Source organism: Pan troglodytes, chromosome 1 (assembly GCF_028858775.2).
Source record: "Pan troglodytes isolate AG18354 chromosome 1, NHGRI_mPanTro3-v2.0_pri, whole genome shotgun sequence".
NCBI classification, from domain to species: Eukaryota; Metazoa; Chordata; class Mammalia; order Primates; family Hominidae; genus Pan; species Pan troglodytes.
The window spans coordinates 118,608,951-118,626,376 of NC_072398.2; the positions used below are offsets into that span (position 1 = coordinate 118,608,951).

Genomic DNA, 17,426 nt, shown 5'->3' on the forward strand with positions numbered 1-17,426 from the left:
ACTTAAAAGATACAAAGAAAAGCCTCTGTGTTTTAGTGGGGTGAAGAAAAGAAAACTTGGCATAAGCATAGTTTTGAGGAATGAGAATAGGAGTGTAGGAGGAAGGACCTGAATTCAGAACAAGGGAAGTTATACTGCATAATATTGTGGATAAGTCCATGTGTGGATGGGATAGCATGCAGAGGGGAGTACTCAGATTTGGGGAAAATGTCTAGTCCTGGAATATGTTTCTGAGTCAGATGTTAAAGGTGCCTAGTTGGCCAAGGGACTATCTTCCCAATCTTCACCCTCCCCATACCTGCCCCATGAAATGGATGTCATAAATTATATAGCGACTAAAAGCAGGTATGATCAACCGGGCATGGTGGCTCACGCCTGTAATCCCGGCACTTTGGAAAGCTGAGGCAGGTGGATCACCTGAGATCAGGAGTTCTAGACCAGCCTAGCCAACATGTTGAAACCCCATCTCTACTAAAAATACAAAAATTAGCCGGGTGTGGTGCTGCACGCCTGTAATCCCAGCTACTCGGGAGGCTGAGGCAGGAGAATTGCTTGAACCCAGGAGGCCCAGGTTTCAGTGAGCCAAGATTGGGCCATTGCACTCCAGCCTGGGTGACAAAAGCAAAATTCCATCTCAAAAAAAAAAGCAGGTATGACCAGTAGAGGGTATACAATTCAGATAATTCTTTATAAATCTTCTTTTCTCCCCCCTTTCACAAAAAGAAAACACAGGACAATGGGTCAGAGAATGAGATAGAAGTTTAAAAATTTTGTTTTTTTTTTTAAAAACAAAGAGAAGGGAAAGATAAGAAAGTGGAAGAATTGTGGAATCAGACATAAAGAATATACCAATGTGCCCCTATTAAGGTAAAATATTGAACGAAGGTTTTTTTTTTTCTAAAGATGGAAAAAGTGTGGGTAAGGAAATATGACATAGAGCAAAGGGACATAACCAAGAGAAAACACTTGCTTTATCATTTTATTTAAAATTGCCTTCTTGCTTTCTTCATAGCTGTGCCACTGCATATGTTCTACTGGCTGAGGAAGAAGCAACAACTATTGTAGATGCTGAAAGGTTATTTAAACAGGCACTCAAGGCAGGAGAAACAATTTATAGGCAGTCACAGCAGTGCCAGCACCAAAGTCCTCAGCATGAAGCTCAACTGAGTAAGCAAGTTTGAACTGGTTATTACTGTCTTTTAGCATCTGTAATTTGCTTGTGTCTTAACACAAACAACCATAATAAAAAACTTAATACTTACAGGTTAGTTAATTTTCACTGGAAATAACTAATCTATTCACAATACCTACAAGCCAGCAAGACAGAAATGTGTATTAGCCAGAGAATGCTTGTGGAAGGGAATAGATCTGCTCAGGTTATTGAGAGAAGATGTGCTGCTCTGAGACTTAACAGTAATTTATTTCATGTGAGAATTGGGCTGGTCATTGTAAAAACATAACTCAAAAACTTTCAGCATTCAGGAGAGCCTTCTAGTGATGATAAGCAGCTGTTATCTTTATCCTCATCCTTACTCTAAGCAACAGTAGAGGTACATTATTTGGTTGGTTCTTCAGACTGTGTATCTGCATATAGTGCTAGGGAGTGGCCCCTTTCACACCATCTGATTCTTAGCCCAAAATCCAACCTCATACTTGGCATTGATTCTTTCTTTGGTTGATTTTTCTCCATGATATGCTTGAGATCAGATGAGCCATAGCAACAGAAGTCCTTTCTGTTCTTAGATATGCTCTACCAGTTATGATTGAGATTTTTTTTTACCAAAGATGTTAGAATCAGCAATGATGCTGCTTCCTGCTATTTTTATGGCCAGAGGGTTTTAGTTTCATGATTTTGGCAAATAGTGGGTAATAAATTGAAATATGTTTATATAATGCATTATCTACTGGCAGCTAAGTTCTAAATCTTTTTTTATGTGTAAATTAAAATTTGGATAATGTTTTTCTCCCTAAGCTAAATACAGATATATATGGTATGTTTCATTAATGCACAGTTTTTATAACACAAATCTGTGGGAATATATAATTTTGTAGCCTGGAACTAATGAAACTACATCTTTAAAAATGTCATGCCATTTGTCTTTGAATAATCTCAAATACGGTTATGAGCTAGTTACAGAAATATTTGTTAGCTCTTTCTAGAAGTAGTTTTATAGTTTGTCAACTACTCACTGTTAAGAAAAGTTTACATTAGCCATGGAAATTTTGTTTTGGACATTTTTTGTTTTTCATTTAAAACAATAGAGTATCAGAATAATAGATCATTTATGCACAAACTTAAATACTAGGTTAATGTTATATCTTACTATAATGTATGTATTTCTTTTTTGCTAATGGTAAAATAAACTTGTCAATCATACACGAATTATATATACTGTACTTAGGTTACTATTAGAGGCAAAAATAATTAAATGTGTATTTTAAGTTTTAATACAGAAAACTTGAAACATGCGCAGAAATAGAGAACACTCCTGTTCAATATTTATCATCCAAGTGTAGCCATCATTAATATTCTTCCATTCTGACACAATTTAATTTTAATTGACTCTTCCAAGGGAAGCAAATAAAATTAATGGATATGTTAATGAAGTAGCAGCCCACAATACAAAAGTGATAGTTGTATCATTTTTTTGTTTTTCTAAATAGGGAGAGATACCAATGTACTGGTATATATTAAAAGAAGATTGGCAATGTGTGCAAGAAAATTAGGAAGAATAAGAGAAGCAGTAAAAATAATGAGAGATGTAAGTAAATTGATGATGAGACTATTACATTTATTCCTCCAGAAACTAAAAATTTAGTTAAGTTGCCAGTTATTTTAATGCAGAATCATTGTATTTTAATTGGTAGTTTTTAGAACAAGGTATTTATTTAATATACGTACCTTTCTTAAGGGTTAGGTCTTCTTCACAGCTATGGTAAGAAACAAGAATTTCTACTTAATGAATCTGGCTCAGCTCTATTGAGTTCCTTTGTTATGATTCTAATCTTTCTTTTCCTTTTAATATACAGTTGATGAAAGAATTTCCTCCTCTTACCATGTTGAACATCCATGAAAATCTCTTAGAATCACTTTTAGAATTACAGGCCTATGCAGATGTTCAGGCAGTCCTAGCAAAATATGATGGTGAGTCATATTCCCTTAGTTGATAGCATGGTTATTCTTTTCCAATTATGTAATTATAAATATGGTTATATTCTAGTATTTAATTTTCTCTTTCTGTTCTTACCAGTCAGTATTTAGCACTCAGAAGTTGCTATTAAGTATCTTCTTTATCAGGACTTTCATTAGCAAAAGTCTGCAAGGAAGAACTTTTCTTCTGTCAAGATTTACTTGTTTGTTTATTGAGTGCTTGTTTCTAATATGAGTGAGTCATTCAGAATATGACAGTGAACAAGACAACATGGGAGGCTGGGCATGGTGGCTCACACCTGTAATCCCAGCATTTTGTTTTGGAGACTGAGGTGGGAGGATCACTTGAGCCCAGGAGTTGGAGACCAGCATGGGCAACATGGCAAGACCCTGTCTCTACAAAAAAATTTTTTTAAAAAATTAGCTGGGTTTGGTGGTGTGTACCTGTAGTCCCAGCTACTTGGGAGGCTAAGGTGGGAGGATCACTTGAACCTGGGAGGTTCAGGCTGTAGTGAGCTGTGATTGCACCACTGTAGTCCAGCCTAGGCGACAGAGGGAGACCCTGTCTCAAAAAAAAAAAAAAAAAAAAGACAGGGAGCCCTCATAGGATTTACAGTTTATTTACAGTTTGGTGGAGCATACAGACAAATGAGCAGCAGTTACATTGAAGACAGCATGTTTGGGAGATAATTGGAGAAGTATGGGTGCTGTGCACATAATAGGGGTACCTTATTTGTTTTGGAGTGTCAAGCAAGCCTAACAGAGAAGTTGCTTAGCAGTATATACTATAAGAGCACTTCAGAATAACATTTTTACAATGCTTTTTAGTTACAAAGTTCAATGATAATATGATCGTTATAATAGTCTTATGATGTGGTGGGACAAGTATTTTTACTGTCTCCAATTACTGAATAAGGGAACTGGAGTTTAAGAAGGTTAAAGTATTGGAGTAAGGTCTCCCAGCCAGTAAAAGGCAAATCTAGGTGTTTGATTTCTTAGTTCATTAGTCTTTCCATAGTAACAATTCAATATATATTGGTTATTTTTTTTTTTTTATTGGAGACAGAGTCTCACTCTGTCGCCTGGGCGGGAGTGCAGTGGTGCAATCTCGGCTCACTGCAAGCTCCGCTTCCCAGGTTCACGCCATTCTCCTGCCTCAGCCTCCCAAGTAGCTGGGTCTACAGGTGCCTGCCACCATGTCTGGCTAATTTTTTTGTATTTTTTTAGTAGAGATGGGGTTTCACCATGTTGGCCAGGATGGTCTCGATCTCCTGACCTCATGATCCGCCTGGCTCGGCCTCCCAAAGTGCTGGGATTACAGGCGTGAGCCACCGCACCTGGCAGTTATTTTTATTATTATGTTATAACAATACCAGTTTACCACACATGAAGTTTGGAGAATTTTAAAGACATAAAGCCTCCCTTCTTATCCTGAGAGAGGCATCAGCTTTTAACCTCAAGCTGAAAATTTGGGGTTACTATGCTTCTGGTGGTATCTTTCACTATACGAGAACACGTGTAAGTCACATTGAAGGCTGGACACAGTGGCTCATGCCTGTAATTCCAACCCTTTGGGAAGCTGAAGCGGGTGGATTGCTTGAGCTCAGAAGTTAAAGACCAGCTTGAGCAACTTGGTGAAAACCCATTTCTACAAAAAGTATTTTAAAAATTTAGCTGGGTGTGGTGGCATGCGCCTGTAGTCCCAGCTGCTCGGGAAGCTGAGGTGTGAGGATCTCTTGAGCCTGGGAGGCAGAGGTTGCAGTGAGCCAAGATTGCACCACTGTATTCTAGCCTGGGTGACAGAGTGAGACCCTATCTCACAAAAAAAACAAAAAAAAGGTCGTTTATTCACATTTGTCCTGTTATAGGTTCCTACCCATTCGCTTGGGAATCCCCATGACTTGGGAAGTTTGAAATGTGTTATACTTGGAAAGAGAAGTTTATTTCTTTTAAACATCTGGAATTCTTAAGCAATGCTTCAGAATAGTGTAGGCTCATGGAGAAATTTGTGAGAAATTCTTTCCATATGTAACTTACTGGATACATGGCCTGCTTATAATACTTATGATGAGCAAGCTTAGGGACTGAATATAACAAACTGGAATAGGACCTGATTCATTAAAAATAAAATAAAACTAAAACTAATAAAGCATATCTAAGTTGATATGCTTCTGTATTTTCAGTTATTTTCATGAGTCCCAGTTTTTACCATTCCAGAATCTGGAGGAAGTTGAAAGCAAATTTACTTCCTTAGTTCTCCATTTGCTAGTATGATTCTGGGATCAGAAACATCTTCTGATAGCATTATTTTGGACATTCTTTTGAGAATGATTGATATAATTAATTTACCTACAGTTCCAGATGAAATTTTTATTTTCTAAAAAATAATAATTTAAGAAAAAAAAATCTAGGAAGAAGAAAAATATCACCCTCGGTTGAATCAACCTGGATTTAACTACTGTTAAATATTTTAATTTTTTTCTAATATTAGTTTTTCTCTGTGAATAGGTGAAGGTTTTACATAGTTCTAATTATACCATGCCTTTTCCCCTGAACTTACTATAAGCAGGTTTTTTTTTTATTGTTATTTTTTTTTTTTTACAGAGTCTCATACTGTCACCCAGGTTGGAGTGCACTGGCACAATCTCGGCTCACTGCAACCTCGGCCTTCCAGGTTCAAGTGATTCTCCTGCCTCAGCCTCCTGAGTAGCTGGGATTACAGGCACCTGCCATCATACCCGGCTAATTTTTTGTATTTTTAGTAGAGATAGGGTTTCACTATGTTGGCCAGGTTGGTCTCGAACTCCTGACCTCGTGATCCACCCACCTCAGCCTCCCAAAGTGCTGGGATTACAGGCATGAGCCACCACACCCGTCCATAAGCAGGTTATTGTAGACATTGGTTGAACACATTTCACCGTTGTGCAGAGGGCTTTCATAGACATAATTTCATCTCGGTCAGAAAATATCATTATTTTGAGAGGTGAAAACTGAGGTCAAACAAGTTGCTACTAGCTCAAAGATGCTTAGCTGGTAAATAATAAGATAAAGATTCAGATTCAGCTTTTTCAACTTCATATACAGGTTTTTCCTACTATATTATAGATTTTTCAACATTACGTCCAGGTTTTTCCTATATAACTATTGAATTTGCATTGCATTGTGAATTATTCTTTTTTTTGTTTTGTTTTGTTTTGTTTTTTTTGGAGACGGAGTTTCACTCTTGTTGCCCAGGCTGGAGTGCAATGGCGCGATCTTGGCTCACTGCAACCTCCGCCTCCTAGGTTCAAGCGATTCTCCTGCCTCAGCCTCCCGAGTAGCTGGGATTACAGGCATGCGCCACCACACCTGGCAAATTTTTGTATTTTTAATAGAGACGGGGTTTCTCCATTTTGGTCAGGCCGGTCTTGAACTCCTGACCTCATGATCTACCCGCCTCGGCCTCCCTAAGTGCTGGGATTATAGGCATGAGCCACCATGCCCGGCCGTGAATTATTCTTATTAAAAAATTGTCTCAATACCTTTTTTGTAATTCCTACCTAAATTGAAAATTATCGTTACAGATATAAGCCTTCCAAAGTCAGCAGCAATCTGTTACACAGCAGCACTGTTGAAGACAAGGACTGTTTCAGAAAAGTACGTGTTATAAAAACTACAATGATTTGGAAAGACTGCTAAACTCAGTATTATGCTTGTCCTCTACTGACTTTAAACAATGCTGTTTTCCACTCTACTTCCTTCTGAATAGCCGTGGATCTTCTTGGGCTTTTAGGCTTCTTGCTGTGTGTAGTGGAAAGAGCAAAGTTTTTAGAGCTAACCTGAGCTCAAATTCAAACTCTACCACATTTTAGCTATAGGACTGTAGGCAAGTTAATCATTTTGAGTCTCTCCTTCATCTGTAAAATGAGACTAATATTGCAGGAGGGTTGTAGGAGGATTATGTGTGGTAAGTGCCTAAAGCAATATCTAGAAAGAAAGTACACACACAAAATAGTAACTATGATGATGATGATAAAGTGTGTAGTAGGGAAATAGGCTTATGTTATCTCTTCTTAGAGTATAATTCTGAGTTCTTCTGCTTTTCTTGTATTTTTGGCTACTCTTAGTGAATTCTCTTTATTGTGCAGGTAAGATACTCAGAAACCAACCAAATGGTGGCCATTTTCTTTCACCTTAGATTTTTATGCTTTGATATGAATTAGAATGGAATTTTCCATTTGTGTCCTCTCAAATAAGAATTTGATAAGAATGTACTGCTATTTCATGAGATTCTCTGGATATCACTGTGTTGCATTTATTACTTTATTACCTTTCCTAAAGTGTACCTTCAGTGGACTTCTCCTGAAGGCCTTCTTTACCTAAGTTTGAAGACTTTCATTCCTTATGCTGCTTTGTTTTTTCTATGTTGAACCCACAAGACTATACTTTTTTTTTTTTTGAGACAGAGTTTCACTCTTGTTGCCCAGGCTGGAGTGCAATGGCACAATCTTGGCTCACTGCAACCTCTGCTTCCTGGGTACAAGTGATTCTCAGCCTCCCATGTAGCTGGGACTACAGGCACACACCACCCCACCCAGCTAATTTTGTATTTGTAGTAGAGACGGGGTTTCTCCATGTTGGTCAGGCTGGTGTCTAACTCCTGACCTCAGGTGATCCACCTATCTCAGCCTCCCAAAGTGCTGGGATTACAAGCATGAGCCACTGCGCCCGGCCAGCTTTAATTTTTTTTGTTGTTGTTGTTAGTCCTCTGGCTTTGTTTTTGGCTGTCTCCAGAAACTTCTTTTGATTCAAGGGGCTGTATTATTATCTAAATTCATACTTTTTTTCTTTTTTTTAGCATATTTATTTTTTCATTTTGTGGTTTTCTTGTAGATTCTCTCCAGAAACAGCCTCCAGAAGAGGATTAAGCACAGCAGAAATTAATGCCGTGGAAGCAATTCATAGAGCTGTGGAATTTAATCCTCATGTTCCAAAAGTGAGAAATTTTTTGATAAAAATACTACCTTTATTTAAGTTTATCAAATTGATGACAGTTTGTAGACCAGAGTCTGGGTCACCATAATTTGGTGCAGAATTGTTTTAATCTGCTATATTTTGATGCTTATTATTCACCTTACAGGGGACGTTGAAACATTTAGGCATTTAGAAAGGTAGATAGGAGCAATAGTTAGCTATATGCTTTGTAATTACTATCAAAATATAATTTGAACTGTGTTCACTTAGCTGTTCTTTTAGTATAGTTGTAGAAAATAAATAATGGGTTGGTCTTAATAAAAGATTATTCATATTTCTTATCACTAAATCAAATTTCCTGTTACTGTGAAAGCTTTTTCTAGACAGATGCCTGGGTTTTGAACTAGGGTTGGGTAGACAAAAACTGAAGACAAACAGATTAAAATAATCAATGATAGGAGGCAGATGTGGAAATTCCCAGAAAAACTGGCTGATGCTTATTTCGTCCCCAATGAGTCTATATACTTGCTTTGTCTTTATATTGTACACCTTGCAGTTATACAAATTATTGCTTAATCTTTGTGTGTTACAACACAAAATTAAATTTTGGGGTTTGGGCTGGGCACAGTGGCTCATGCCTATAATCTCAACACTTTGGGAGGCCAAGGTGGGAGGATTACTTGAGCCCAGGAGTTTGGGACTAGCGGCTGGGCAATGTGGTGAGACCTCATCTCTGCAAAAAATATAAAAATTATCTGAGTGTGGTGATGCTTCCTGTTGTCTCAGCTACTTGGGAGACCAAGGGGAGAAGATTGCTTGAGTCCAGGAGGTCGAGACTGCAGTGAGCTGCAATCATGCCACTGCACTGAAGCCTTGGGTGACAGAGTGAAACCCCATCTCAAAAAAAAAATTGGGGTTCTACAAACAATGCCCCATGTTAGGAAGTATAGACAATTCAAGAATAGATGCCCTTACTACGGAAAGTAATTATAGCTATTGATTCCAGTGAAAGGGTGTTAATAGAGCTTGGAAGCTAAAGAGCTACAGTAAAGAGATTAATTGCTAAAAGATAATTTCCAAGAAAAGGATGTTGTAAGCCTGTTAGAGTAAGTAAAGATATGGTTAAGAAAAGTACTTAAATCCAAGAAAGAGAGTCAACAAATATTTATACCATTCTCTCATTAAGTGACACTGGTTCCATAAATTTAAAGACAGCTGTTCACCCATATCTATGGTTTTGCATTCCATGGTTTCAGTTACCCACAGTCAGCCTCTGTCTGAAAATATTACATGGAAAATTCCAGAAATAAACAATTCATAAGTTTTAAGTTGCATGCCGTTCTGAGTAGCTTGATGAAATCTTACACCATCCCCCTCCATCCAGGCTAGTACATGACTCATCCCCTTGTCCAGCATATCCAACACTGTCTATGCTACCCGCCCATTAGTCACTTAGTAGCCAACTCGGTTATCAGATCGACTGTCATGGTATCATAGTGCTTGCGTTCAGGTAACCTTTATCTTACTTAATAGTGACCCCAAATGCAAGATTGACATATTGTTATAACTGTTCTATTTTATCATTAGTTATTGTTATTAGTCTCTTACTGTGCCTAAATTCTATCATGGGCATATATTTAGAGGAAAAAACATGGTGTACGTAGGGTTTGGTACTATTTGTGGTTTCAGATATCCACTGGGAGTCTTAAAACATATGTCCTGAGGATAAGGAGTGAGTACTGTAAACTTTTATTTTTCTTTAGACAGAGTTTTGCTTTCGCCCAAGCTGGAGTGCAGTGGCAGAATCTTGGCTCACTGCAACCTCCGCCTCCAGAGTTCAAGCGATTCTTCTGCCTCAGCCTCCCAAGTAGCTGGGACTACAGGTGCACGCCACCACGCCCAGCTAATTATTTTGTATTTTTAGTAGAGACGAGGTTTCACCATGTTAGCTAGTATGGTCTCGATCTCCTGACCTTGTGATCCGCCCGCCTCAGCCTCCCAAAGTGCTGGGATTACAGGCATAAGCCACCGCGCCCAGCCTTGTAAACTTCTTATTATGAGTTCTACTACACATGCAGCAAAGTGTATGAGACAAAAATGTGCATCTTAATGATTTATTACAAAGTAAATGCTTGAAAACTATCGAGATCAAGAAACAGAACATTATCAACCCACAGACGCCTACCTGACTACCCTTTCCCATTACAACCTCCCTTCCTACCTAAAGGTAACCACTATTCTTATTCATTTGTATTCTTATTTATTAATTATGTTTATTTCCTCCCTTTATGTTTTTGATCTGTACTTTTTCTTTATTTATGGATTTTTTTTCTTTTTTTTTTGAGACGGAGTCTTGTTCTGTCGCCCAGGCTGGAGTGCAGTGGCGTGATCTAGGCTCACTGCAAGCTCTGCCTCCCGGGTTTATGCCATTCTCCTGCCTCAGCCTCCCAAGTAGCTGAGACTGCAGGCGCCTGCCACCACGCCTGGCTAATTTTTTGTATTTTTAGTAGAGACGAGGTTTCACAGTGTTAGCCAGGATGGTCTCGATCTCCTGACCTTGTGATCCGCCCGCCTCGGCCTCCCAAAGTGCTGGGATTACAGGCGTGAGCCAGCGCGTCTGGCTTTTTTTTTCTTTTTAAGACAGACTCTTCAGCTATTCGAGAGGCTGAGGCAGGAGAATTGCTTGAACTCAGGAGGGAGAGGTTGCAGTGAGCCGAGATAGTGCCATTACACCGCAGCCTGGGTGACAGAGTGAGACTCTGTCTCATTAAAAAAAAAAAAAAAAAAGTCCGGGCGCAGTGGCTCACGCCTGTAATCCCAGCACTTTGGGAGGCCGAGGTGGGTGGATCGCCTGAGCTCAAGAGTTCAAGACCACCCAGGGCAGCATGGTGAAACCCTGTCTCTACTAAAAATACAAAAAAATTAACTGGGTGTGGTGGGGTGCGCCTGTAGTCCCAGCTACTTGGGAGGCTGAGGCAGGAGAATCACTTGAGTCCTAGAGATGAAGGTTGCAGTGAGCCGAGATCGCACCACTGCACTCCAGCTTGGGCTACAGAGTGAGACTCCGTCTCAAAAAAAAAAAAAAAAAAAGAACAGGAAAAAAAAAAAAGAAGACAGGGTCTTGCTCTCATGCCCAGGCTGGAGTGCAGTGGCGCGATCTTGGCCCACTGCAACCTCCACCTCCTGGGCTCAAGTGATCTGCCCGCCTCAGCCTCCCAAAGTGCTGGGATTACAAGTGTGAGCAAACATATGCCTGGCCCTGGATTTATAAATGAGTTAAAGAGTGGTCCCTGTTTGTTTATTCTGTGGAATAATTTGTATAAAATTAGAATTATTTCTGCCCTAAATGATTAGTAAATTTGTTATTAAAGCCATCTGATTCTTCAGTTTTCTTTGTGAGAAGACTTTGAGTTACAAATTTCATTTCTTTAATAGTTTAATTACAAATTCAATTTCTAAGCATATCATAACTATTGAAATTTTTTGTTTCTTATGTTTTTGGTAAGTTGTATTTTTCTAAAACTTTATTTCATCAAAATTCTCAAATGTATTGACATAAGGTATTCATAAAATCCTTTTATTGCCATATTAGTATTTGCAGCATTAGTTGTAATACTCAATTTTTAATTCTTTTTTTTTTTTTTTTTTTTTTTGAGAGGGAGTTTTGCTCTTGCTGCCCGGGCTGGAGTGCAATGGCGCGATCTCGGCTCACTGCAACCTCCACCTCCCGGGTTCAGGTGATTCTCCTGCCTCAGCCTCCTGAGTAGCTGGGATTACAGGCATGCGCCACCATATAATTTTGTATTTTCGGCTGAGACGGGGTTTCTCCATATTGGTCAGGTTGGTCTCAAACTCCCAACCTCAGATGATCAGCCCGCTTCGGCCTCCCAAAGTGCTGAGATTACAGGCATAAGCTACTGCACCTGGCCCCACTTTTTAATTCCTAAGCTTGGCTAGTTTTATTTTTCTTGATCAGGTTCTTTAGGGATTTGCCAATCTTACTTGTTTTTGCCAAGAACTTGGCTCTGGCTTTGTTGGGTTTTTTCTACTATTTATTTTCTGGTTCATTCATTTCTGCTCTTTATTGCCTTCCTTCAACTTAATTTGAGTTTATTTTATTTTAATTTCCTGTGTCTTCTCACATAGGTACTTAACTCTGTAAGTTTCGTTTTTCTTCTGATATACCCAGTTAAATCTAGAAACTTCTCTCAACACAATTTTAACTGCATACTATAGCAACATTTTTTACATAATTTAGTTCAAAATATTTTCTTTAAAAAAAAATAGAGACAGGATCTCCACATGTTGCCCAGACTGGTCTTGAACTCCTGGCCTCAAGCATCCTCCCTCCTCAGCCTCCCAAAGTGCTGGGATTACAGGGGTGAGCCACCTCCCTTGGCCCAAAATATTTTCTAATTTGTTTATAATTTCATCTTTGATTTAGAGTTATATTTATTCCATGAAGGTAGATATAATAAACAAAAGATTTTCTTTAAATTTTTTTTCCTCTTTTTCTTTTTTCTGCTTTGCTCATGTTGAGAAACAACAGATTTCCAAAGTAGATGAAACAGCCTTCTATTGGAAGAAGATGCCAACTAAGACTTTCATAGCTAGAGAGGAGAAGTTGTTCCTGGCTTCAAAGCTTCAAAGGACAAGCTGACTCTCTTCTTAGGGGCTAATGCAGCTGGTGACTTTAAGTTGAAGCCAGTGCTTACTTACCATTCCAAAAATCCTAGGGTCTTTAAGAATTATGCTGAATCTTCTCTGCCTGTGCTCTATAAATGGAACAACAAAGCCTGGATGACAGCACATCTGTTTATAGCATGGTTTAAACACTATTTTAGGCCCAGTGTTGAGACCTACTGCTGAGACATGATTCTTTTTAAAATATTACTGCTCATTGACAATGTACCTAGTCACCCAAGAGCTCTGTTGGAGATGTACAAGGAGATTAATGTTTCCACACCTGCTAACACAACAGCCATTCTGCAGCCCACAGATCAAGAAGTCATTTTGACTTGGAAGTCCTATTATTTCAGAAATACATTTAGTAAGGCCGTAGGTCCCATATATAGTGATTCCTCTGGTGGATCTGGGCAAAGTAAATTTTATATGTCATGGGAAACCAAAAAATTTGTGTGACTTGCTTTATTTTGATATTTGCTTTATTGCAGTGGTCTGGAAGTGAACTTGCAATATGTCCAAGATATGTCTATAGTTACAAACATGAATTTTGGGATATATAAAGTATGCTTCATTAAAACTATATAGGCTGGGCATGGTGGCTCACACCTGTAATCCCAGCCCTTTGGGAGGCCGAAGCGGGTGGATCACCTGAGGTCAGGAGTTCGAGACCAGCCTGACCAACATGGAGAAACCCCATCTCTACTAAAAATACAAAATTAGCCAGGCCTGGTGGCACATGCCTGTAACCCCAGCTACTCAGGAGGCTGAGGCAGGAGAATCACTTGAACCTGGGAGGTGGAGGTTGCAGTGAGCCAAGATCGTGCCATTGTACTCTGCCTGGGCAACAAGAGCGAAACTCTGTCTCAAATAAATAAATAAAACTATATAGATATATAGATAGATAGATATACATACACACATATACACTTTAACATTTTAATGTCATTTTTATTTATAGGTAGAAATTTACCCATTTTCCCCTCAACTAAATATCAAAGCAGTTGACAATTCAGCTATTTCAAAATATCCAGCTAAGTGAGTGATGCTATAAACTTATATTATTGTTTGTAGATAGACCCTTTAAGCCGAGTGTTATGAAACACAATAATTATTAAGGTTTTTTTGAAGAATTTGTTTTTTTTGAGACAGTCTTGCTCTGTCACCCAGGCTGGAGTGCAGTGGGCTGATCTCGGCTCACTGCAACCTTCACCTCCCGGGTTCAAGCGATTCTCCTGCCTCAGCCTCCTAAGTGGCTGGGACTGCAGGCATGCGCCACCACGTGCAGCTAATTTTTGTATTTTTAGTAGAGATGGGGTTTCACCATGTTGGCCAGGCTGGTCTCGAACTCCTGACCTCAAGTGGCCCACCTGCCTCGGCCCCGCTAAGTGCTGGGATTACAGGCGTGAGCCACCACTTTTGGAGAAGATTTGTGAGCCAAAACTTTTGGAGAAGTTTTAAACTTCACCAACCTGAATAATATCTCACTTAAATAACATTGATGTTATATGAACTGGGAGAGCTCTGGAATTTGTGATTGGCTGTTTTTGCTAGGGTTTTACAATTGATGAAGTATGTACAGACCCTCTTTTTCTCCTGTTATGGTCTCTATTCCTGACTGTCAGCTGGAAGCAAGCAAACATAAAGGGATTTAGGGGTTTTCTTCTTCACACTTCAATTGTGAGTCACAATAACTTATTCAACCTAAGGAACAGTGACATTTCAAATATATGTATGTATATATATATATATATATATATATACACACAGCTTTTATTCTCACAAATTTATTATACAAATGGTTGTATGCATCTTAGCAGTAAAATGACAAAGGATAAAGCTGTTTTAGCGGGAAATATTTTTGGCAACTTTCCACATAACTACAACAGAAATGGCTGTAGGTCTAGAGCTGTGCAATTTGTTAAAGCTGGAAACTATTAGAAGTGCAATAGAGAAAGATCATATAAATTTCTTCAAGCAATGAATTTGCTTTTAGGTATTTCATTAATATTGATAGCTTCTATAGCTTTTTTATTCTACTAAATGAATTTCAGTGTATCGTAACTGATAGTACCACAGTAAAAAAATTAGAACAGCATGTGTTCATGGTTTTTGACTTATTCTTCATTATTTAGCTATGGCTTTGATTCAGTGAACTTTTTTTTTAGTTGCCAAACACAAAAACGATTGTTTATCTTTCAGCTACTATATGAATTGTCAGTTTTATTTTCAGTAGAAATTGTTTCATATATTCTAAATATTCCACTGCATTCTGTTTCATTCATTCTGGTATCATACTTTTCTTATCCAACCATCAAATGGTTTCATAGTTTTTTTTTTTTTTTTTTTTTGAGACAGAGTCTTCCTCTGTCGTCCAGGCTGGAATGCAGTGGTGCTATCTCGGCTCACTGCAACTTCCACCTCCCGGTTTCAAGCGATTTTCTTGCCTCAGCCTCCTGAGTAGCTGGGACTACAGGTGCGTGCCACCACGCCCGGGTAATTTTTGTAATGTTTAGTAGAGATGGGGTTTCACCATGTTAGCCAGGGTGGTCTTGATCTCCTGATCTCGTGATCCGCCCGCCTCGGCCTCCCATAGTCATGGGATTACAGGCGTAAGCCACTGCGCCCAGCTGATACTGTCTTTCTTATTGAGATAATTTACATACTATAAAATTCACTTTTAAAGGATATAATTCAGTGGTTTTTAGTATATTCACAAGGTTGTAAAATCATTACCACTATTTAATTCTGGAAAGAAGTACCTGTTAGTAGTCACCCCCCAGTCCCTCACAACCACTAATCTACTTTCTGTCTTTATGCATTTGCCTATTCTGGACCTTTCATATGAATTGAATCGTATAATAGTGGCCTTTTGTGTCTGACTTCTTTCACTTAGCATAATGTAGCATATGTCAGTACTTCCTTCATTTTATGGCTGAATACTATTCCATTGTACCACATTTTGTTTATACATTCAACTGATGGACATTTGGGTTGGTTTCACTTTTTGACTAGCATGAATAATGCTGTTATGAACATTCATGTACAAGTTTTTGTGTGAACATAAATTTTTCAATTCTCTCAAGTATACACCTAGAATTGGAACTGGTAGATCACAAGTAATTCTGTTTAATTTTTTGAGAGACTGCCAAACTGTTTTGCAGAGTAACTGCATTATTTTACATTCCCTCAGCAATGTGTGAGTTCCAGTTCCTCTACATTTGTCTCAACACTTATTATTATCTGTCTTTTTTATTATAGTTATCCCAATGGGTATGAAGTGATATTTCATTGTAGTTTTGTTTTGTATTTCCCTAATGACTAATGATATTAAGCATCACTTTAATATGTTTATTGGCTGTTTGTGTTTTTTCTTTGGACAGATATATGTTCAAGTTGCATATTTTTAAATTTTTGTTATATATATATATATTTATATTTATAAAAAACAGGGTCTCCCTATGTTGCCCGGGCTCGTCTCAAACTCCTGGGCTCCAGGGATCCTCCTGCCTCAGCCTCCCGAAGTGCTAGGATTACAGGCTTGAGTCACTGTGCCTGGCCTAAATTTGTTTTTTTGTTGTTGTTTTTTTGTTTTTTAAATTAAAGGTATTCTATTTATCTTTTTATTATAAGGTATTCTTTAACATTATTATTGGCCAGGCGCAGTGGCTCATGCCTGTAATCCCAGCACTTTGGGAGGCTGAGGCGGGCGAATCACAAGGTCAGGAGACCGAGACCATCCTGGCTAACACGGTGAAACTCCGTCTCTACTAAAAATACAAAAATTAGCCAGGCATGGTGGTGGGCGCCTGTAGTCCCAGCTACTTGGGAGGCTGAGGCAGGAGAATGGCATGAACCTGGGAGGCAGAGCTTGCAGTGAGCCGAGATCATGCCACTGCACTCCAGCCTGGGCGACAAAGCAAGACTCCGTCTCAAAAAAAAAAAAAAAAAAAAATTATTATTACAGTAGACCATTGACACTCTTGATTAATGTGATCCAGAACCATTGTGAATATCCACATTTGAAAATGCCACTATTACATGTATTTTCACCTATGAAATGTAAACATGAGAATGGGTCACAAACCTTGCTGAGATACAGATGCTAAAGAGCCTGCTAGATGTATTCATTAGGTACATCATTCACATGTGTGCACAAGCCTCAAAGCATGTTATTCAAATTTGTGCCTTAGCAAAATGATGCCTGCTATACATCATGGGTATTTGGAGCTCCCACAAAGAGTAGAAATTGTAAACGTTAGATCCCTGAGTGTCAGTGATCTACTATAGATGTAACTATTGTTGGTATGACACTTCACACATCAGTTAGAATAATATCGCCCAACTTTAAGATCTAACAATGGCTTGCTGTAATATTTTATTGATGATTTTTAAAGTAAGCATACTATAGCTGAATTCTTCTAAATTTTATTTTATATTCAAATATAAAATAATTACTATAAAAAACAAAATCACAGAATGGATCCACATATATACTGTCATATATGTGACAAAACATTCACATATATACTGTCAATTGATTTTTGACAAAAGCACCAATGCAATTCAATGGGGAAATGGAACTTCAACAAATGGTACTAGAACATCTGGATATCTAAATGTGGTGGGAGGGAATCAT

General features: G+C 38.5%; 1 protein-coding gene across 32 annotated transcripts in view; it reads left to right on the plus strand.

The window, feature by feature from the left end:
- ST7L (suppression of tumorigenicity 7 like) overlaps positions 1 to 17,426 on the plus strand; it is a 96,295-nt gene that overhangs the window by 34,731 nt on the left and 44,138 nt on the right. For 30 of the 32 annotated variants that reach the window (XR_010152790.1, XR_010152788.1, XR_010152791.1 and 27 more), the window contains 5 exons: positions 1,013 to 1,167; positions 2,665 to 2,762; positions 3,031 to 3,145; positions 6,715 to 6,787; positions 8,024 to 8,126. Coding sequence is in view for 24 of the 32 variants with exons in the window: in XM_063798255.1 (XP_063654325.1) it covers positions 1,013 to 1,167; positions 2,665 to 2,762; positions 3,031 to 3,145; positions 6,715 to 6,787; positions 8,024 to 8,126 (544 nt within the window). In the remaining 8 variants the exon portion in view is untranslated. Of the gene's footprint in view, positions 1 to 1,012; positions 1,168 to 2,664; positions 2,763 to 3,030; positions 3,146 to 6,714; positions 6,788 to 8,023; positions 8,127 to 12,653; positions 13,238 to 17,426 lie in introns of those variants that run through there. The other 2 variants (XM_054668783.2, XM_054668792.2) reach the window with 1 other exon arrangement.